A 23,048-nucleotide genomic window follows, 5' to 3' on the forward strand; every position below is an offset into this window, starting at 1 on the left:
AACTGGTTGGACGATCATCTGGAATGCATCAGGTGATCTCTTGTTTGAGATCTAAAATACTAGGACTGATCAAAACCTGAGTCGGATTACTACAAACTGATCACAGCCTCTTTGAGAGACATTTTTCCCTTTGTGTGAAAACAAAGCAGAATTGAAACTGAAATTCGTTGTTTTTTCCAAAATAAAAGTTAAAATCACGTCCCGTCTTGCCCAGGGAACACCACGTACTCTCGTTTTGTTAGCTGCTACACATCGAGTTGATAGTCAAGTTACAGGAAATAAGCTAAAGTTATGGGCCATCATCGGATTCCCACAGTAATGATAACCTTAAGTAAAAATACTACAAAAAAAGCCGTTCTGAAAAGGCTTTGGATTAACAGAAAAACAATAAGCTGTACTTCTTCTGCTGCTAAAAAAAATATAGCATATTGATTATTATATTTATGACATTGCCATCAATTGTTATTTGGATTTTCATTCATATGGTTAAAATATTTTTTAAAAAGCATCCACTTCAGTTGTAGTTTTTAAGTTTATATTACTCAGAATGTTATGCCTTTTTGCTGTGTGATATTTAAGCTAGTATAGCAAGCTAATGTTAGCTTAATTAGCTTGGCAAAACAATACCAGCTTAAAAAGAGCGACTGCTTCTTTAGTTTTCACACACATGCACACACATGCTCAGTGTTTTCTGAGCTCTGATATCGGTAATCAACATGTTGCAAATGTTTGGTTCGCTTTCAGACAAATAAGTGCATTCCTTGGTTTTTTTTTTTCTGTCCTTGCAAAACAAACACTCTCTGATTTAGCCTCCTTTTTCAATTCGTCACAGGCAACTGTGGTGAAAACAGCAGTAATCACCGTCAGAGGGAAACATTCCCCGGACCGGGCCAACTCTGACAGGAATGCAGAAACATGTGGGCAAGGCATTGTGCATTCAGACGAGGACCCTAGCGTTGTCAGGATTTACGAGTGAGCCGTCAGAAAAGAGGGAACGCACTGTCATCTTTCACTCAACCTGACGCATGACGTGCAGGATCCATACCGTGCCATAATAGAACCACCAAAACGTTCCTGAAACTCTAYCCTGACTGCTCCGATTACACCTAGGGCGACCGCACAAAAGATCAACGCCGTACTGTCTCGGGCGTTCTCACACGGTCATAGATCATAGAAGCACAGTTTGTTCTGCTGGTGTGATTCTGTAGAGCTGAACATCCAACACACAGCTGGAAAGCAGCAGATCCTTTCCTTCAGAATAAGAATCAGCCTGCTAATTATTTTTGTAACCAGGCAGTTCTCTTGACCGTATTAAAAAAAAAAAAGTCTGGCTAACTTGTTGAAACACATGCCATGAGAGTGAGTTCCTTCTCAAACTGGAAAAAAAAAAGAAAAAAGAAGCTGCTTTCAAGGGTTGCAGTTGTTGCTTTACAGCCGTCCGAGCAGCAGCTGAACTACATATATCTGATGCCCGCGTTGACAACAGAGAAGGAATAAAGACAATGGTGATAACTGGTGAGTGCGGATGAAACGAAATCTCAAGACACAAGAGCCCAACAACAATAGCTATCATCCAACAGGCTGGTGAGTTGTTGCCAACATCAGACTTCACCTGTTGAAATGAGTTGAAGCTATTGATTTCATTCTATTAGGAGTGCTTAAGGTTTGAAGTAGAAAAGGAAGAAGTGCTTCATTTGCCATCATGAGTTGAATAATAAAAACATTTGAAGAACTTCCCTTCAGGTTGATTTCGTTACACTACCATGGAGGAAGTCTGCACCACTTTTATATTGTTTGTGTGGCAGCATTGTGTTTACTTAGCAGCACTACAGRACCTAACATTTTACCAGGTATTTCTGTCCAGTTTCAAGTGCAAATATCTTACATTTAAATATACACTCTAACTAACCTACGAGTAACTTTTCAGCAAGATACAGGAGCTTGTTTTAAGTCAATAATTTCTTTAATATTGATGAAAAACTCCTGGTTCCACTGGCAGATTATTTTACTTACAACATGGGGAAAAATATCCTATAAGCTAAATAATTTGCTAGTGAAACAAGTACTTTTTCATCAACATTCAGGAAGTATTTACTTAAAACAAGCTCCGGTATCTTAATGAAAAAGTTGCTTGTAATTTAGTTTGTTTTGTTCCAGCGCCTGAACGTCTCCTCTGAAGGCTCACATATGATGAGCGCTAACACCGTGGCTGGATTATGAATACATCTCATGTAGCTGTTTACCACCGTTGCTGCCATGTTTTTTAATCTCATCGCTTGAACAAGTTTGTTCACGTGTGATTTTTAATGTAATTTCTTATTTGATGGGAACACAATTGCAAAATTGTGTTTTGTCAACATTAGCAGAATATAGACAAAGACTTGCGCACATTCGTAATGGAAACACAGCTTGTGTTTCCCTGTGTTTGACGGACAATCCGCCCATGAAGTATCCCGCCTCTTGACCGATGTCTGCTGGAGATCGGCACCAGAACCCCTTGGTGTGACCCCACAAGCGTAAGAAGGTGGGTGGATGGTAGATCTGCTCCGGAGCTTTTGCTATTCTACAATTCTGTTGTTTTGGTTGAACTTAATTGTATTTGTATCATCTTTAGCTGAAAATCTGACGTTTTAAGACTGATCGAACCTGAACTAAATCATTCTACACAGGAGAAGTACGGCAGGCTGTGTGGCTGCAGCCTGCCATCCCCACATCTGCCTCTCACACAAAAACCCCGTAGTGGGTCTTTATTCTATGACAATGTATTGTTCTTAACCCTTCAGATCAGGACCTTCGGTTGTACTCAAAGGAGAGCTGCCTCTAACAATGGGATTAGGCCTGGCAGAGGTTCAAAGTACTGCAGTTCACTGTTGGAGGARTTCAAGGCTCTCGGTCTACTAGAAATGTACGTGCTCTGTTACTGAAAGCAGAGCAAGTGCCCAGTCAGACACTTCTGAGGTGAACGTCTGTGCAGGAGACAGCAGGAGAGAAGATGAAAAGAGTAACCCAGATGTGAAGAGACCAAGCAGAGACTAGAAAGAGGTTGAGAAAACAGGACAAAGAGACATACAGAGCGCACTCTGATATTTTTTCTGGTRCTGCCCTAAACCGTCTTCTGTTTGGACTCACATTTATTGCCGCTGCCCAACACAACATCCTAAAGCCACCCGTGTAGCTTTCATTGTCGAAAGGATAACAGCAACAAAGCAGCTCCCGTAGACCTCAGTGAAGTTGGGCAAGGGAAGAAAGTAATACGGAGCACACCGGAAACTGCCGAACTCCGTTTTATGTGTTGTGAGTGTTGCCACAGCTGTGCCTGGTTCTGCAGAACACCAGTCACATCAAGGGGAGTTATCTGGACTGGCATAGGAGGTGAGAGGGAGYCTCTCGCCCATCCAGAACCGCTGCTGGATGGGCACTCTGGTTTTAGACATTTCTTTATGTGCAGTTTTTACCTGATGACTGTAGATTTGTTTGATTTTACCATTACAGTCGCCCCCATGGCTATTGGAGGTTCAGTATTTGCAGATTCACCTTTTTGCAGATTTCTATTTTGGAACGCAACTCCAACAAATTATTCATGGAAAACTCACCTGTTCTCAGATTATTTTGTAGAGCATATCTAAAACATTTTAAAGAAAATCCAGCTTGGGAAGCCGAAAYAGCTGGACCCGATACAACTTGACGTGCTATTAGCACTATTGATCACTAAAATTAACTAATTGAAGCATTATGGTTTCTACTGAACACACCAAACAGGTTGAGACTTGACTCAGAACTTCCTAATGGCAGCTACTTTATATATTATGAAGACTATTCATCATTTTTAATTAGGTGTTCACACACATCGTAATTGGTTTTGGGGGAATCAGGTATGAAATGAATGGTTTTAGAAGGCTAGAAATTCCTTAARTCCTASTGTATCATAATAGCATTGTGGGCAGAAAGTTTGATATATTAGCATAWCGACTGGWAAAACCAAGCCAACTACATGATTCCTAAAATAATGTTCCTAAAATAACCTTTGGGGACAGAAAACATTTGGGTTGCTGAAGAAAGAGTCAGTTAACTGTAATCRCATTACTTGCTGTAATCACTTCTCCAGAACATTGGAAAACTCTCCAGGAYGTTGAAACTACTCTTTACCTTTCTGTAGATGAATGATGTCCGGGAAGTTGCCGAGCAGGCCTTGATAGAGCGAGAGCTTATCCAACATCTGGAAGAGGTCATACTTAGGTTGCTCTGCAAACATCTCCCCAATGTTTTCATAGGTGCGGCCAGTGTGGGAGATGGCGTTGTTGAGGGCATCTGACTTGTAGGGTGGGTCCAGTGTGAAAGCCTGGCTAATAGACTGGAAGGCATTCCCAAGTCGCTGGAACTCCTTCCTGAACCCGCCCAGGTGCTTACGCACGAGCTCTGAGGCAACGTGCGTGAGCTGCATCACACTGTCATCCATTTTCTTGGCGAAGGTCTTGAAGTTGTCGACCCTCTCCTCGACATCCTGAAGGTCCTGGTGCTCGTTGGGGATCTGAAGGGTCAGCATGAAATGGGCTCCCACCATCTCGTCCTTCTCTGCCCGCCGCTTACCCAGTTTCCACTGCTTATCATCAGCACACATCAGAAAGTGCTCAAAGCCTTCATACTGCGAGAGGACCGGGTGGCTGGTCATGTGGTTCATCCACAGTATCAGTCGCCTCTTACGCTTCTCAATRAAGTCTTCCTCRAACCGTCCAGTAGCCTGCTTCTCAGGGAGGTGAGGCACAGAGATCACAGTGAACTTGTGCAACAAACGGTTATACAACCAGTCAAAGTGTTTGTATCGTCTGTAAACCGGCCGGCCTATGTGGCTCGGCGTCACTCGGTACGATATGTAGGTCTTGATACCCTTGAACTTTGTCTGTTTGGTTGGGTCTTCAATGGAGCAGATGAATGGCGTTGGATTTGCCTTCCATTGAGGTCCCAGTGAGCTCATCTCAATGGTATACGACTCTGCAATCTTTGCCATCATGGGGACATCACCAAGCACAAACGCCTCCACCCCTGAGCGGACAAAGCTGGAAAATCTGTTCAAGTTTCTGCCCACCATGCTTCCCTTCCTGGCGCTGGCCATGCTGTCTTGTCCAGAGACTGATTTGCTCCGGTAATGCACGTTGGGATTATTCGACGGTGGGGCCTGAAAGATATGTCCATTAGCTCCAGTAGTGCTAGTGTTAGTGTGATCAGCATCATCCACCACTGTGGATCTGTCGTCCCAGTCATCCCAGTCGTCGTAGTAGTCTTCGTCATAAATCTGTCCCGAATTAATGGATGTGTTTGGTGTAGATGGTAGATGGGGGGAGTCATTTCCTAAAGAGCCTGCCGGACTTATGGAGCAGTCAGTCACGTTGGAGTCGGAGCGAGTGCGAATGATGTTCACATAAGATTTAGGGAAAAGACCCCGCTCCCCTCGGCTGTTTTCCCCCAAGACCCAACCATCCACTGAGTTCTCGTCAAAGATAACCACTTCCTCATTCTCCTGGATGCTAATCTCCTCTTTGTTTTCACTTAGAAAAGTGTAAATGGCAACACCTTTTACTGACATGTTGAAACACAAGTGGCTCCCAAACCTTTAACCTCTACATGCACATAATGCCTTGATTGGCACCGTCTACTTTATACTGCATGGAAACATATGACTACAGCCTACTGTAATACTGCAGAGTATGACTTAAGTTAAAATAATCTTCTAAAGCCTAGTTTCAAACAACGTCTATTTTGTTTTTAAGTCTATATCACATTAAACATCATCAGCCCATTTAGGACACTGCTGTTACTGCGTTGTAGCTCACTTTTAAGCTATAACTCCACAATATGCAAGCAATATGTGTCTGCGTCAACATAAAAACAATATGATTAAAACCAAAACTGTTTTCATCCGAGTCCTCCTCCAACAGCTCTGTCGATCGGTAGAATCCSCTCTAAGCTGCGCTTTCTTAACGTGATGTTCATTTATCACTCTTGAGCTTCACCCAGGATCCTAAAAGCCYTCGGAGACAAACATATTTCCAGGACAAAGTGGTCCGGCGCGGACAAAAACAGACGGATGAGTAATGGTATCCTTGTGCATTTTCAGCCCGCACCGCATTCCCTCAGACACAAACTTGCTGCGTTTTCCTTGTAAACAGGTTCCTGCGCATCTCCAGTGAAGCCCCGCAAAGTTGTGAAGAAGGAAGAAAACACTCCGCTTTTAGAGATTATCAACATTCATCAAGGTCCGCTTTTTTAAGGTTATCCTTTGAGTGTGTTCCTCAAAGCGCTGAAACTCTTTCCGTGACGTGAGGCTCGGACAATTGGAGGCAAGTTTGCCTGTTTTCAGCAGCTCCTTTATGGTCTGGGTAGGTAGGGAGGGGGAGGAGGATCGATACCGCCCCCCGCAGGAGAAACGGAGTACAACACAGGGCACAGATTTTCACATCTGGGGGAAACTTCATGTAATCAATTCCTTTTAAAATGATAGTGAAAATTAAGGAAAAATTCTTATTATAAATCTTTGATGTATAGATGGGTTCAGAGTTCTGTTTTTCATTGGTTTCAAAATGATTACCTCTGTAAAAAAAATTGAGTAAATAATAATAATAATAATAATAATAATAATAATAATAATAATAATAATACACCGCCTATTTTTGAATTAGTCTTAATTTCTGCTTTCTTTTTTTCTTCTTTTTTCCTCATATGTATAGTATGGATATATATGTTGTGTACATAGAACGTCTTGCCAGTGGGGGCGCTCTCGTGCCACTGTGGGTCTAACCGGAAGAACGGGTTTTCTGGTTCTGCGCATGCACAGCTCAGAATAAACGCGCTCTTGCCGCAGTAACGTTATAACAACTCACTTCCTCTGTGATCCACAGTGAGTAAAGTGAGTAAGAGGCAACTCTTATAAGCCCATAAAAAACTGGTTTAAAATGTTCTGTAAATATATTTAGAGCAGTTTTATAATATTTTGTGTAACTTATATGTGTCATTTGGATAATTTTATACTAAGCTTTGATCTGTGTCGGTGCTTGATTTGTGTTGTGATTTTGGATTTTTGTATTTGGGCACTATTGCCATATCGGTATTCGGGTAATGTTTGTTGTAGTATTTTTTTCCCTCATAATTTATTTATTATTTATTTATTTTGCGATAAGCTTAATCTCTTTTATAACCGCTGTGACGGTTGTAACTGCCAGACGTTGGTATTTACTGTTTGTAGATGGAAAGTTTTYCTCAGTTTGGTTATGTTGACTTAACATGACCAGATTTTCTTCATTAAAAAAAAAAAAGTTATTTTATTTGTGCATGTTTATTTTTCTTTCTTTGTAAGAAGTCCAGATATTGTTGACTGAATTTGAATTGTATTATAATTGTATTTTTTTCTTTTCATTAATTGAAAATGTATGGTTAACATGTTATTTTATTTGTGCATTTTATTTCTTTGCAAAGACTCCTGAATTTGAAACACATTGTAACTGTATTTTTTTTTTTTTTTTTTTTAATTGATTTGAAAATGTGCGTCAGAATAAACGAACTCTTGCCGGAGTAACATTATATAACAACTCGCTTCCTCTGATTCACCGATATTGGTTACACAGGATTGTTCTGCCTGTGTGCCACTTGTCAGAACACTGGTAAAAGTTTCACAAAAACAAGTCTGAGTGATGGATCTCTGGGGGAAGACTTTTGAATATGCAGTACCCAACAGTGTCAAACCTGATCCGTTTGTAAAATATAAGTTAGTCTGGATGGAGAGAGAAACATTCAGTCACTCAGTCTAATTTCTCATGTTTCAGTAAGTTGCTGTGTTTCGTCTCGTGGTTTGGTTTTTCATGCATTTTCAAAGTTGTAGCTATGTAGCCTGCATATACTACTGCATAATTTTCAACGCCGAAAATTTGGTTAAACTAGTAATATTCCTTCAAAAGGAATTTTAAAAGTGGGCCCCAACAAAATAAATGACGCACATAYWTGTTTCACGGTAAAATTATCACTACTCAACCAAAGTTGTGCAACTCCGGAATAGTTGTGCTAAATGTCGGCCATCTGAACCCTCTGACCCGGCAGTAAACATGACGGCAGCGTGACGTGTTAGCACCACCAGAAGTAGCAGCCTCCCTGAATGCCAAGGTATATGTTTATTTTAGCTGCAACTACGAGTACTATAACCAATTTGCTTGTTAATATATTTAATTAGCATTATGTGCAGGTTATAGAAAATCAGCATAGCACCGCAAACCTCAGAGAGACAGCTGCTAACAAGCTTATCATGCTAGGGTGGTTAGCTCGAAGCTAGTCGCTAGCTACAAGTGACAATCTGAAAATTAAGTATCCCGGCGTTTAACCTCTAATTTAATTCTCTTTTAGACGAGAACGTGTTTGGAAAGCAGTTGTGGATTGGTGTTATGAGTTTGATGTATATCTATTGAAATGTCCAGTCACAAATTAATGTTAGTTTGTTCTAATTCAGTATTATGAGAGGGAAAATCAAAAATGTAGACATCACAATTCACAAGTTTAAAAACAAGAATAATATAGGTTCAGTTGAAAATTATATACAAACATTCTTCAGTTCAAAAGTAGATTACTCTATCTTAATCCATCACTTGATGATTTTGTTTTCAAGTATCCACTAACAGTTTTCAGATGGTTTATTTCGACTCCTGGATTGACTCCCATGTATAATAATGCCATTGTTTTTACATCYAACTTCTTRTGTAWTTGCAGCGTTGCCATGGACGACCTGACCGCAGCCCTCTCATGCAGCTTCGCTGTGTCCAAGGAGCCAAACAGCACAGCCGCTCCTCACCCTCGACTGGCTCAGTACAAGAGCAAGTACAGCGTTCTGGAGCAGAGCGAGCGGCGACGGCGTTTTCTTGACCTGCAGAAAACGTAAAACCAACCACATGTTGCCTATGTTCATGCTTGATGACACATTGAAACCGTATTCAGTTCCGGGCAGAAGTTTATTAAATGCATTCTTGGTGGAATGCGAATAAACTATTTGAAAATTTATGACATTATAGCCAAATTATTTGGGGATAACATGGAGCTTTTGGCAGGCATCAGTTCATACCCAGTCATGTATTACTGTACCATTATTTGCATTAGTAAAATCATTTTTATGTGCTGGTTAGGGCACCAAAAATGGCTGCCGCTCAGGGGCCTCACATTACTTGTAAATCTGGCCCTGTAAATCCTTTTTTTTCTTCTTCTTCTTCTTCTTCTTTTTTGAAATCTCAGGAAAAGATTAAACTATGTCAATCACGCACGACGCCTGGCTGATGGGGACTGGACGGGGCCAGACAGCGACGGGGCGGACGACATGGACAAACAGGAGGACGGGGAMCGGCAACAGGAAGAGGAAGAGGAGGGGATGGAGGTAGAGAGGAGGAAGCTGCCCAAGCATTATGCAAACCAGGTCAGCGGCGAAGCCTTTTGGCAACCAAAACGTGCAACACCAATGTCCAGCAGAGGGCAGCGGAGTTCCACCGCTACTGTTCTGCTGGTTCATCTTGGTGTTTTACTAAAAGTGAATTCTCATGGATGCCACGCGAAGATAACCAGGTGTCTGATTCCCGTTTAGCTCATGCTGTCAGAGTGGCTGGTGGACGTCCCGCCAGATCTGGACACCGACTGGCTGATGGTGGTCTGTCCTGTGGGGAAAAGATCTCTAATTGTTGCCTCCAAGGTAAGCCACCCTTACATTGCAGAATGTTAGGAAGCTGTTATCTTTGTGTTTGTTATTTACACTTAGGAATATGTTAATACTACCTTTTGTTTAGTTTTTTTTTTTCCCCTTGGTGGAATGTCTCAAATAAATCCATCAATTCAAATAAAGAAGCCGAGTTTGCTGACAGGATAAAGATGATGCCAGGAGACGTTTCTTACTGGATTTTCCATTTGCTGTAATTGAAACTTCCTGGTACTGGGAGGAATGTTGAACTTTTGAATGATTTTCTTTTTCATTTATATATTGTTATTCATATTCGTATCACGATGGCAGCATGCCAGTGGGACGCTATAGATCAGGCGCCTGCAACCTTTATAATCCAAAGAGCCATTTTGAACAAGTTTAAGAGCCACAAATATTACCTGACCTTTTGGGGAAAATATCTTAGAATTTTTTTTATCAATATCTACAGCAGGAAATCTGTTATTTTTAAAGAGCAACTGTTTACAGTTAATTATTTATTAATATTTACAATACATTTTTGAAGAATTTTGAATGAGTTAGAAAAACAGTTAAAGTGTCATTAAAGTATTTTTGAGTTTGTATTATATAGCTATATTTGTGATTTCTTTTTATTAAAGACAAAGATAMATTTTCAAAAAGATGATGGTTACTTATTCTTATGAAATGTTTATTTGTGCAGTTGCCAATCTAATAACAATAGATYTAAATAAAAAGGACTGCGACTTTCAGTGTTATTCTGTTCTAGACATTAAATTACTCCCAATTATTCCCTGAGAACTGAAAAATAGCTAAGATCATCTTGTTAAACATTTTTCTTCAAGATGCTTGGAAGCAAATTCAAAATCCAAATTTCTCTCTAAGCAGGGAGAAAGTTGCAAATGCCCGTCAGTAATTATAATTATTCCACATATAATGCTTGTAATCTAATAGGATTATTCCTAATGAATGCAAAAATGTAAATAAACATTCAGATGCCTGAAAGAATCTCGACTTCACTGTAAAAGCGAATGGTTTATGTGTGGAAGGCTTTTTTATTTTTTTTTTCCACTTTCACACAGAAACGTTCTCGTTGCGTCTCGCCCTGTGATGTTATCACAGCAGGCTGGTTCCTCATTCGTTATCTCAAAGCCTAACCTCGGTGACGTCTAATCTGTAAAAACGGCTCCGCATCAAAAAGTCCCGATCGTTCGCCGTGTCGGACRGAACCSATGGAGCCTCAGGAATCTGACTAACCCTGACCCATCCRGCGGTGAGGAGTCTCTGTGGTTTCTTAAGTTTTCAGTTCACAGCAAGATGCTTGCAGGCTTCCCTAATGCTTTTGGAACAATCGCATCACTCTCGTCAAGAATGACAAGTTATTTACTGATCTTCTGTCAGTTTTGACCAAAAAAAAAAAAGCATACTTCTTCTTTTTTTTTTTTTTTTTCTCAGCTGATGGTAAGTTGGTAGACAAAGCAGAAAAGTTTGACCACATAGAGGATGTGAAAGGGTTTGATGCATCAGGAGTGTGCAGGGTACTTGTTGCTGTGTGAAAGTTTTAAAGCTTAGTAAGCAGGTCGGTGTCATTAAGTGGCGTTTTAATTACCACAACACATTTGTCGTGATGCGTTTCCCAAAGAGCCCCTTGCTTTTCATCCGTTCCTCTCTTCAACTGGACAAGTATCAGACATTTTCCCATTTTAGGATGTTTAAAACACAAACAACAGAGGACTTTCTGTGACACAATGTAGCATACAATGGTTACAGTCATGTTTTTCTAAGAAAGTAAAGTCTGAACACTGTAGTATACATTTCTATTTAGTTCCCTTTACCCCTTAAATAACTGTCTGCCTTCAGTTGGAGCCTAATAAATAAATGTCAGTATGAACTCAGCTGGTTTGTGAAGGCTTTAGAAGTTTGCTTAAGAATGTCTGTGAACAGCATGAGGAACAAAGAACCCAGCAAGGAGGACAAACACAAAGATAAACAGTCCTCAAAAATATTCGTGTCGCCTCTCGATTCAAAAACCGGATAGTGGAAGTGGATTAGTTAATGAGAAATATCAGCACTGCTGTCTGAACGCCTTTCTGAATAAAACATGGCAACAAACCAATCACACAACGCTTCGCTACAGTTCTATACAAAGTAGATCCGGCCTGGTGTCTCGCTTCTCTGCGGACAAAATGATAGAAGCACATGGTGACGTTGGATGAAAACTTGTATGAAGCGTAAACGGTCTTGAGGTTGTGGGTGGAGGTTCGCCTTCCTAAACATTTAGCCAGGGCTACAATGCCACGGTGTAGCTTTCCATTGCCCATGCTTGGTTTTTTCCTAAGTTGGAGGCAGTATTGGCAACACTGATACCAATTTCCTCTTGACGCTTGTTCAAATGTCAATTTAGTTTGTCTGTAAATATACACAGAGGGCAATCAGACGGTTTCATCAGCAGCAGATAGTTTCCTGCCTTCCTGTGTTTACACACAGGTGGACATAAGTTAAAGAGCAATGTCCATCCATCCATTTTCTTTACACCCTTGTCCCTCAGTGGGGTCGGGAGGGTTGCTGGTGCCTATCTCCAGCTAACGTTCCGGGCGAGAGGGGGGGTCACCCTGGACAGGTCGCCAGTCTGTCACAGGGCTAAAGAGCAATGTGTAAAAGTGAATATGTGCGAACCAAGGTTCAATATCCTGTAGCTCTGTAAACTCTTTGACTCTTGCATTGGCAGAAGTGTTGAGACCAGCGCAGGAACGGTAACATTTCTCTCTTCTCTGGGTGGTGTGTGTGTCTTAAAGGGTTCCACCGCTGCGTACACTAAAAGCGGCTATTGTGTGAGCCGCTTCCCCTCCCTGCTCCCCGGTGGGAACAGACACAACTCTGCCATGGGAAAAGGTGAGCGGGTCTGTTGTTTACCGTAGAAAGAGGGGCTACTCTGATAGGCCACTCACATTTTTTATATATATAAAAACTCTGTACCTCAAGTTTTATTGTGACAGTCGCAGAGGAATACTTCACCTCTACCTTCAGCCAAAGATGGAGTATTGATTTACACCAAAGTCCAAAGTCACTAAGTTTTGACTCAAAGGTCATAATTCTTCCCCAATTAAAAACACAACATTTCTGTGGATTCTTTTCCTTTTATGTGCTCCACAAAAAATTGATTTAAACAGTAAAGAAACAACAATTGATTTTTATAGGTTTGGAAATGAATGGTGTTTGGAAGATGTAAAGCTTCCTAACTTTTTTAGGGTTTTTTAGGGTTTATTTTTCTTGAACGTTCTTCAAAAACCTTTTCTAGCGTTATCCATCCATCCATCCATCCATTTTCTTACACCCTTGTGTAGTTAAGGTCATACCTCAAACAAAAGTGAAAAATAATGTTTGAGGTCAATTTAAGCAGAAAACGAACTTCTCCAATCAGAAGGGAGTGGTGTTTTAGTTTCATTTGCTTTTTTCTTTTTGTACCTGTTTTATTCTAAACCGAGTAGAAAATCTAATTCTATATCATTACAAAAAGTCCTTCAGCTGTCGAAACAGAAAATTATAAGACAATTTTGCTAACGTCAGGTTGTATCCATTGCTAAAGGCCGGAGCCTCCCATAGCTGCAGCCCCAGGCACCTGTGTACACATGTCTTATGATGTTTATTTATTTTTGGTTCTTTTGGCTGCACTGAAATGTCAATTTTCTCCCTTGGGGGGCCTAAGAAATGTATCTTTCTTCTTCTAAGAGTTTTAGGATTGGCAATATGTTTTTCATTGAATGTTCGCTGGTCTCTTTCCTATGTAGACTACACCATCTTGGACTGCATTTACAGCGAGGTGGACAGAACGTACTACATCCTGGATGTCATGTGTTGGAGAGGACACCCGGTCTACGACTGCCCAGTAAGCAGTCCAGGACGGCTCGTCCAGCCCTTCTAATGTGGCCACGTTGTTCATTTTTATTGACTTGGAATGTGAAAGAAAACTTCCAAGTTTCTCTTGTTCCTGTTTTCTCACCGACAGACTGAGTTTCGCTTCTACTGGCTCCAGTCTAAGGTCCAGGAGACGGACGGCCTGTCGGAGATCGCCAAACGCAACCCTGTGGGTATCTGCACCCAGACGAACTCTCTCCTCTTGTCAAATTGTTTATTTCAAGTTTAACAAGCTCCAGACTGAAGACGATTAGACTTGTTTTAAGTTCAGTTCACACGATTAAACTGAATTATTTCATGTTTGTAGCTCATTAAGCAAATTATCTGAGCTAAGTTCCAATAGAAGTTAGTTCTCCCAAATGTATCCGTTTAATTGTGAAATCTCTCATAATGTTTTTCTCTCATGTGAGTGTTAAGTCATTATGTAGCCGTTGGAACCAGGAACATGCCGGCTTTTATTTGCATCTGCTGTTCAGGCTCATACACTGGAGTTCAACTCTCAAAATAGCTGCTCTCATTCACACATGCTTCCGTTTTAGTTGTCAGTAAGCTAAATTATCARGAAAACTGCAGAAAAAAAGTTGCCCGGTATCTCTTTATCTCTACATGTATTCATTTCTGAAAGTGTTCCGATCAGCTAAAATCATTATTCTGTTTGAACAGGTCAGCTACCAAAATCTTCACTCGCATATTTGGGCTAAATTTAATAAAAATTTAAAGCGTGATGCTAGTTTCATTCATTTTGAGCCTGCAAACCCACAATATGTCATCGACATAATGTCTGTTATGTCTATGAGGCCATAGRCAAAATTATTATCATTATCATCCGTCTCGAGTCACAGAGTGTAATGAAGGTGTCTGAGTGTGACTCAAACTTTTGCCTGACAGTTAAGACCAGCGAGGAAAAAAAACAGTCCCTCCATGGCTTCTCAAAGACGCTTTACATGAAATCAGTCATTTCCATTCACACACTGATGATGGTGAGCTACTGAACTGTAGCCACAGCTGCACAGTCTGACTGATTTCAARATTAAAATAAACGATCATATTTTAAGGTCTTGGTTTCAGATGCATAAGTTGAAGACGTTTTAAGGACACCCTGGTTGATGTGTCATCATTCTTCTGTGTTGAAGACAGAAACGTCTTTCAGTAGGGTAAATTTAACCCTTGTGTGTGTGACGTAGAGGACTGAGGCAAACGTAGAGGACTGAGGCAAATGATACAAGTTTTACGTGTGTGGAGTCGGTTGGACCCCATTTCTAGACACAAGGGTTAATCACAAGTGACATTAATTTACTGTGATGCCTTCAGTTATAGAGACCAGGGAAACTAAGGCATGCCATTAAAATCAATTGAATATTAATTGAATATTTTTTTGTTGTCAAGCCCAATAGGAGCTAAATAATCATGAGGGTTTAACAAAGAAAACTCATTTGGAGCTAAAACGACGATGCTCAGGTTTTGTTTTCTCTGCTCCAACAGTTCCGGTTYGTGAGTCTCCAAAGCACCGACTGCAGAGCCGAGTCCATTCAGAAAGCACTGGCAGCCGAGTACAGCTTCGGTGTAAGTCGTTCATCTCCAACATCGGTCTTCGTGTGGGGTGTAATGCGTAATAAAAAGTCAATTTCACTGGTAGTATTGTTTTATTTTTGCCTCTGCAGGTGGACGGACTTCTCTTCTACCATCGGCAGACCCACTACACCCCCGGCAGCACCCCTCTGGTTGGCTGGCTTCGCCCCTACATGGTGACAGACATCCTGGGTATGGAGGTTCCTGTWGGACCCCTCACTGCCAAGCCGGAGTACGCCGGCCAGCAGCTGCAGCAGATCCTGGAACACAAACAAGCATCCGTTGAGGTCCGCCCCGCCAACAGAAGCGGCGGCTAYGAGTTGGAGTACCTGTCCACTCCGAGCACGGACAGCAAGGAAGCCTTGAACTTCCTGAATCAGAAGCCAATAAAGGAGGCTAACATGGAAATGTGAGGGAGTGGAAAAGCGACGCGAGTGGAAAACCGACGCGTAGGTTTTCTACGTGTCAGCAGCACACGGGAAGCTCTTTAGAAAACTCTGCTCAAGGACCAATCACAACGCGTGACTAATTTTAATCCGGCACATCTCTGGACGCCCTCAGAGTGCAGATTAGCGGTGCCATGCTACACGTTGACCTTCAAACCATCAAAACACAACTAGGAACAGACGACGGAGACACAAAAACGACAACCTCTGTTTGGCCAAGTTTCTTTCTGCTCTGTGCGTTCTCATTGTGGATACAGCCTGCATGAAACATCTCATCTTTACCGTTTGTGGGTTTGCAGGTTTTCTGCAGCTGCTGTTCATGCCTACTCAGCAGAATACAGCAGCTTCAGCAGGTCATTAGTTCAGCGCCAGTAGAGCATGCTGAGCTGTCGGTGGATGGTGAAGAGTCACCGACGACATCCTGTCAGTGGCTGATTAGCATCTGTGAYGGATTTTTATAGTAGAATGGTAAAGTTAAAATGKTTTAAAGTGCACATTTCAAAATAAATGCCTTTTTATTGACAGTTTTTATCATGTTTCCACACATTGCTCTGAAGTTTTATTTTGCTTTTAAAGTTTCTTCTTGTATTTTGTAAATGTGGCAGTATTTTATTGATATTCAGACCATTCAGATATTTAAAGATTTAAATACTGGAAGCTAATTCATCATTAATAAATGTTTTATTATTGCCGTGGCTCATTCAGATTTAACAACCTGAGGAGTTTTATGATTTTATCTGATCATATTTTATAACACTGTGCAGATAGATGGAGTGCAATAGTTTACTGAATCACATTTCTGCACAGTGGAGATGGTAGGTTGTTTTTCATCTATGCACAGCATCTTTCATGTAGACCAAAAACATCCATTTTACTGTTTTCTTTTGCATGCCGTTATGTAAAAACGGGACATTTTATGGCTTTTTCACCAACTTTCTTCACCACTTATCCACAAACGGCAGATTCATAAAGTCTTCGTCTAATAGTTACCTTTATTCTTTTTTGTCAGATCACATAGAACTTAAATTAGCGGTCTTTACATGRTGTGAAAAAAGAATTGAAAGGGTGTTTATTTTTGTCAGGAAAAAAAAAATCATCTCAGGGTTGTTTCTTGTAAACTAGAGATGAAGTGGAATTTAGAAGGTCGTGGTTTAAATCTGAAGGCTCATCCCGCCACCCTCCCATCTCGTACCTGATTGCTTGAGCAGTGTCGGTAGAGCTGCGTGGTTTCTGATGTTCCTGTGGACGGTAAGCCATGACTCAGTACCGACACCTTGGCTCATCAGCAGAAACATACTGTCATTTTCAAAGCCCTGCAAAAAAAAAAAAAAGTCACAATGAATAGACCTGAAAGTGTAAGGTAAAGTTGTGATGCAATCGTCATTTCATTTGTGGTACTATTAAAAAAATTGGTCAATTTAAACTCATTGGTGTATAAAATACAACCACAATTTAAAATTTAAAATCCAACAATTTTAAAAGGAAAATTAGAGGGCTATAATTTGTAACAGAATAGCCGGACACAGGATCAAACTTCTTCAGTCCACATCATGCTTTTTTCTCATCATGCTTTTTTCTCACCACTAGCTAGCTGTTGGGCTAGCTACCTAAAACTGTTCACCGTGTTTTCACTGCAGCAGAATTTCTAGGACCGTTTTGASTCTCTAAAGACTACATTTTAGAGTCTGTCCTAAAATGTAGCCTTACTGAAAGAGTGATATGTATTTTCTGACACATTTCTATTCGTTGTTAAGCTACCTGCCAAGACGTCCAGGCACACAACAGCATTTAGCTCTAGAAATCAGGTCAAAAACATTCGCAACCTCAATAAACTAGCGTGATGTACAGCCAGAATATGACACATCTTGCGTTTCTCGTGTACCACTGCTCACTTTTTCTATAATGGAAAAAAAAAAAAGAAGAAAAAAGTTGACTATATTTCTCCTTGTTTTGCTGCTGTGATGGTATCAAAAGTGCCCTGGCCGCCTACGCGGAACATTAACCTATGAAAATATGTTCAACAGCCTTCTGTGGGGATAGATGTCACTGTGGAAATGTAAGTGGAGGAAGTGGAGGGGAAAAACGGGCTAACATGTTCRCACATGTTGCCTTCTGGTGGTGCGTTTTTGTTTCTTTTTTGTGTAATGCCAAGAGAAACAAAGTGAGGTGTGAGAACTTTTAATTGTAGTTTTTAGCTCTATCTAAGAAATTAAGCTTCTACCAAAAGTGCAGTTCAGAGAAAACGATTCATAGAGTGCACGTCGGATGTCTCCTCTTTAAATCGAAAGAGCTGTGGAAGAGAGGAAATTGAGCTGCGTGGTTTTTGCAGGAATTCAGATATGACTCAGCAGCAGCCATCACTTTCCAGGAACTGAGCACCTGTTGATTCACAGCTGCTTCACTCACCGTCTCCCACACACGCACGCACACGCGCGCGCTCGCATGTACTCGAGGTCTCTGTTCTCTGTAGAAACTGTTACGCGACACCTCGTAATTCTTCGACACTTGTCAAAAACAGGATATTGTCATGCAGAAAATTTCAGTAGTCGTGTTTTTTGGCTACTGTATTTAACAGGTACGAAAATGAAAACAGAAATACTGTATTTTTAGTTTTTTTGTTTTTTTTTTCCAGAGTCCACGTGTGTTTTTACTTYATTATACAGTTTGCTGGAAAGTGTGGTGGTGGCGGCGGCTTCRTGCTCTGGGGGATGTTTGGTGGATGAAACAATGTCAGATGTTTCATCTTAAGCTCAAGTCAACTCAAACCCATAAAAACTTGTTTTGGTATTGATAGAACCTTAATTAGGATTCTACGATGACATTTCCCACCAATATCTCTGAATACAAGTCCAAGATTTGGCTGAAACCAGTTACTAATCATCCGCCTTCATACTAATAAGTGACATCCTGCTCTTAATCCTTAAGGTATGATTTCATCCCATTATAAGAAGCTACAGCTTTGCATCTTCTAGGAAGGCTTAGGAGTGTATTTTATTCCAGATATGCATTTGTAAGAGTTRAGAGTTGGCTYCTGACTCGCAGTTTCCACTTTGAATTCACACCAAAGGTGTTCTTTCAGGCTGAGGTCAGGTTTTCCGAACAAAGCTTGTCCTTCCAGGTCTTAATAGTCCCTGCTTTGTGCTGAGCGGACATGTTGGACCAGAAGGGTGGGGGCCATATTTAGACTGTTCCAACAAAGTCTGGATCATCAAATTGTCAAAATTGTTTTGGCAAAGCCTGYCACTTAAGAACTACCCATTMTTCCACAAATGTTTGCAGAAACAGTCTGAATGTCTAGGTGCTTGATTTAAAAAAAATATCTGGCCACTGAAGTGATTGGAAGACAAGAATTCAATTATTTGAATGYGCAAAGAAGTTACTTTTAGCAATATACTGTACATTATTGTACATCAGACACTAAAGACAGTTGAACCAGATATTAATGGGGGGGCTAAGTGGTGTTTAAACAAGAAGTTTAAATAAACCAAAATAAAAACGCACCTTTTTCCCTCTCACTATTTGAAGTTAAATCAGACCAAACTTATTATTGGCCAATATTATTTCTATTTACTAAATGTCACARTAATGAGAAAGAACATGTCAAATATTTATTAATGTCCACAAAATCAGAAGGGGTGTTGTGTCAAAATTTCCACCACCGTACTTCACAGTTGGGATGGTGTTTTATTAGCATCCCACTTTTTCCTCCAAACATGTTGATGTTCATTATGGCCAAACGGTTTTACTTTAGCATCATCAGACGACAAATTACGTCTCTAAAATGTAAGATCCACGTCTCTGTGTGCATCTGCGCTCTGACATTTTTRCAGTTGATCTGGAGTGACGGCTTCTTCCTCGCTGAGCGGCCTTTCAGCCCACGCGACTTCTGATTTCAGCTGCATGTATTACAGCCTGTGTGCTTAATTTAAACCAATAAATCCAAACGTGTATACCCTATGTTGTTTTTAAAAAAGTACCACATCACCCTGGAAAATTGATGGCAACCCAGATATCCTGGCAATGACTTTTATGAAAAACCTAAATTGTTCCTGTTCTCTTGAGTAGCACTAAAATAAAAGTGGGCCTCCTTTTTCCCTTAGGGATGGGCTAAGGGTTTACCAATCACGTTTTCCCTCCCCAAGGATGTGATGTGGACAGGAAGTCCATTGTTGTCCACTCCCTCTTCCCTTTTGTTTTCAAGCCAGACTTTCCCACGCCTCCTCTTATTTACACTTTGTGTATTGTTGGATCTTGCATTTTGTGGAAAAGGAAAATAAACATATCGGGTGTACCTGACATTGTTCACCTTTCTATCAAGGAAGGGGACAAAAGCAAAAAAAAAAAAAACAACAACAACACAAAGAAAAAAAGAGAAAAAGCACAAAAGCCAACAAGCTGCTGGAGCAGAGCACAGCAGGGAGAAACCTCTTTTTACGGCGCACTACTTTTACGGTCTCATTAAAACGCGTCTAAATACGATCTGGGGCCAATCAATAACAGCCTTTCAGGAAACGTAATGTCCTGGCTTGCACTTGAACTAACCTCGTGGTGAAATCCAGCTCATCAGCAGTCTGTGATCGTCCTACGGAGACTCATCTTAGGCTCGGTGTTTCATCAACTTCCATCATACCGTTTGGGCTTTTTTTTTTTTTTTTCTTTCATCCTTAACGTCATACAATTCCTGTAAATTATAATAGCCTTTGGGATGCGTGAGTGGAGAATGTCCTTAATTAAACCACTATTACTGTAATATCCTATTATGGAGAGGCACACTCATAAAACYGGCTGCTTCCTATCACCAGGTTTCATGCATTAGTGATGTTGCATTATAGCGCGGAGAGCGCTGTTGCGTTGCAGACTTATAGCTTTACTACAATGTTGTACAGCTWTAAGTATAAAGTTGTGTCCTAAATAATAGCAGTGTGTTTAAAAAAGTGAGTAAACCCTCTAAATATATATAGTGACGGTTTTATTTTTTATTTTTWAAAAATTCAGTTGGAAAAATTTACATGGTATTTTTCCCCTGAAAAACAAGATCAACAATAAAAAGTAACCTTAGATTATCCAAAAAAAAAAAAAAGTACTTTTTGCATTTTTCCTTTTATTTTATAACCCAGCCCAGGATCATTTGTCTCCATTGCACAATTCCTCTGCATTCCCTTGATTTTGCTTTGCCAACAGTGTTTTTGTGACGTCACTTTTTCTCTCGGATTAACGGCAATCCTTTTCATCTGGAACCAAGATGTTGCTCGCTTCCTGGTGTGTTTGGGGTCAACGTGACCCGTTCAAGAACTCAAGCTGATTCATGTCTGGGAAACGTCCTCTTGTCTTGACCCGAGTCGCCAGACTTCAAAATGCTTGAATTAATGTCGAAGGGTAATAAAATATTGAACCCATTTCTTAACCTGGGTGCTCGTTTTACCCCAAAATTAGATTTTTTTTTGGTGGCTGGGATCTTCAAATTCTTCTGGTAAGTGGTGGCCATCTTTCACCACCTGAGGTGGGTAGCTACTATTAATATTTACTTAAGTAACTTTGGGAGGAAAAGTACTTCTGGGAGAAGTTTTACTGCACTGTAGCTTTATTTTGAGCTACAGTGCAACTGTAGTACTTGGATAAAATTTCTGGCTCCTTTGCTCAGCGSTCTACTTTACTGAATAAAGAACAAGCATGTTTAACCAAAAATAGATCAGAACCAGAACCACACCTTGTTTGTTATGTTAAGACCGTTGCTCTAAAGCTGTTTTCTATTTGTGTTTTCTGTTGTACCATTTGGAGGTGAATGTACAGTAAACAAGTTATTATTACTGGAAGCACTTTGTGCTGTTCTAGCATACATTAACTATCGTAGTACATATTGGTTTCAATGGTTTTGTTGTGATTTTTTTTTTTTTTTAAGATTTCAAAATGTGTAAATTCTTTCATTTTTTTTTACAAATTAACTCAAATATTAAGCACAACCAGATCAAATTCAGTAGTTAAGTAACCCTTTTACCAAATAATTTATTACTAAGTACTAAGTACTTTTTACTTCTACTTGAGCAACAATATGTTGAAGTATTGCTAATCTTGAGTACAACTTTTGTCTAATACAGATRGATTTTATAACCATCACTGCCCCCAACGAACAATTTGTCAAAAGATCTTGTAAATTATCCGCTGCTGTTTTCTATACACAAATATACAAATCTTATACTAAGTTATTTTTCAAATTACCATACTCAATTTCACATTTATTTTGATGAGTGCGCTATTTTTATTAAAGCGACAGTATTATGTAAAATTGACTWTTTTTGTGCTTCACATTGTGTTATAATGTCATTCCCTCATCAAARCCATACCTGGAGTGTTGCCTTGACTCTTTTGTGCATGTTTGAGAAATCTGTTAATCTCCATGGCAACCATTCAGCTGTGCAAAACACCTGGGTGAACCTAGACCCTCCTTCGAGGACGAAGCTCCTCCTCTGAGCTACAGAGTCCAAGTTTCTGAGTTTCCGCCTCACAGAGCAGCCCTCCCCTGAAGGTGGAGTCTCAGAAAGAGCCGGAGGTTTTTAAAGAGACAGAAGCCCAATTTCAAGGTGTTATACAATAGGAAGTAACATTTATTTTGGGTCATATTTGATGTTCAGCATTTTAATAACATTAGTAAAAATAGTTTCTTGATTATGGTATAAAATGGCACCATGTGACTGGAAAACACATGMCACTGACCCTTTAAATGCACACAGTGTTTCTTTTTGTAAATCTGCCATAACTGTRCAGTTTCTTATCCTTATTTTGAATGTGGATGCTTCTACCTTTAACTTGCTGGTGGTACACCTAAATTTCCCCAATGTGGGACAATATGACGCTATTGGTCAACTCTGGGGCTTTCTATTTCCACCCCAAGAGCCCAAATAAACATAACTGACATACATTTTTGTAATACTTCAAACAGGAAATCTTTGTGGTCGGAGTAAARKYMAMMRSYYYTTWAAWTYYYMAAWKRAMYKRARSCYKSCYKKTWRRRAAAAAAAAMCAAGTGGGGACAACATGTATAAGACATAATAATGCCATTGTTGCGTTAATTATATTATTTTGCCCACCAGTTTGTTTTCCTTKACTATTTATGAATGAAGCCGGAGGTCAGTGATCTGTTGACATTTTCTGGTCTTAACCACCAGGGGGTTCAGCAACACACAGAAAGAAAGCCAACAGTCTCTTTCATTGTTCATGGTTGTGTGCGTGCGTGCGTGTTTGTGTGTGTAWAAGTGTGTGTGCGTAACTCTCTCGGGTAGCATAAAGACGACGTTCAGTGCGAAAAACTTGCGATTCATGGCATGGAGGAGTCAGCGAGCAGCTGCAGCCCTCCACCCTTTGTCAGGTTAGGTGGGTGAACGGCACATCATGCCCTGAATCCGCTTTCTAACGTCGAGTTGAATCAAACC

At 40.4% G+C, this 23,048-nt stretch overlaps 2 protein-coding genes and 1 long non-coding RNA gene across 7 annotated transcripts in view; 1 reads left to right on the forward strand and 2 right to left on the reverse strand.

Moving 5' to 3' along the window:
- The window catches only part of snx33 (sorting nexin 33), a 20,628-nt gene extending 14,208 nt beyond the window's left edge, over positions 1 to 6,420 (reverse strand). Inside the window, exon 1 of the mRNA XM_008411186.2 lies at positions 4,147 to 6,420. Within this exon, the coding sequence (XP_008409408.1) occupies positions 4,147 to 5,581 (1,435 nt within the window). The 5' untranslated portion in view covers positions 5,582 to 6,420. The remainder of the gene's footprint in view (positions 1 to 4,146) is intronic.
- A 383-nt stretch (positions 6,421 to 6,803) lies between these two features.
- snupn (snurportin 1) lies at positions 6,804 to 16,150 on the forward strand. 2 transcript variants are annotated; one of them, XM_008411191.2, is made up of 9 exons: positions 6,804 to 6,901; positions 8,746 to 8,910; positions 9,262 to 9,439; positions 9,605 to 9,709; positions 12,487 to 12,583; positions 13,480 to 13,577; positions 13,698 to 13,775; positions 15,089 to 15,169; positions 15,268 to 16,150. In XM_008411191.2, exons 2-9 carry the CDS (start codon positions 8,753 to 8,755, stop codon positions 15,586 to 15,588), a joined length of 1,116 nt encoding a protein of 371 aa, XP_008409413.1. In that variant the 5' UTR covers positions 6,804 to 6,901; positions 8,746 to 8,752; the 3' UTR covers positions 15,589 to 16,150. The 2 variants fall into 2 exon arrangements, with proteins under 2 accessions (XP_008409413.1, XP_008409412.1); XM_008411190.2 differs by lacking the exon at positions 6,804 to 6,901 and adding an exon at positions 8,039 to 8,148.
- The window catches only part of LOC103465953 (uncharacterized), a 34,473-nt gene continuing 26,773 nt past the window's right edge, over positions 15,349 to 23,048 (reverse strand). The window contains exons 1-3 of one of the 4 annotated variants that reach the window (XR_533889.2): positions 20,164 to 20,705; positions 16,814 to 16,934; positions 15,349 to 15,435 (exon numbers count right to left, since the gene is read on the reverse strand). This is a non-coding gene — a long non-coding RNA (uncharacterized LOC103465953). Of the gene's footprint in view, positions 15,436 to 16,813; positions 16,935 to 17,379; positions 18,268 to 20,163; positions 20,706 to 23,048 lie in introns of those variants that run through there. The other 3 variants (XR_533890.2, XR_533888.2, XR_001776690.1) reach the window with 3 other exon arrangements.

The sequence above is a fragment of the Poecilia reticulata genome, linkage group LG6 (genome assembly GCF_000633615.1).
Source record: "Poecilia reticulata strain Guanapo linkage group LG6, Guppy_female_1.0+MT, whole genome shotgun sequence".
NCBI classification, from domain to species: Eukaryota; Metazoa; Chordata; class Actinopteri; order Cyprinodontiformes; family Poeciliidae; genus Poecilia; species Poecilia reticulata.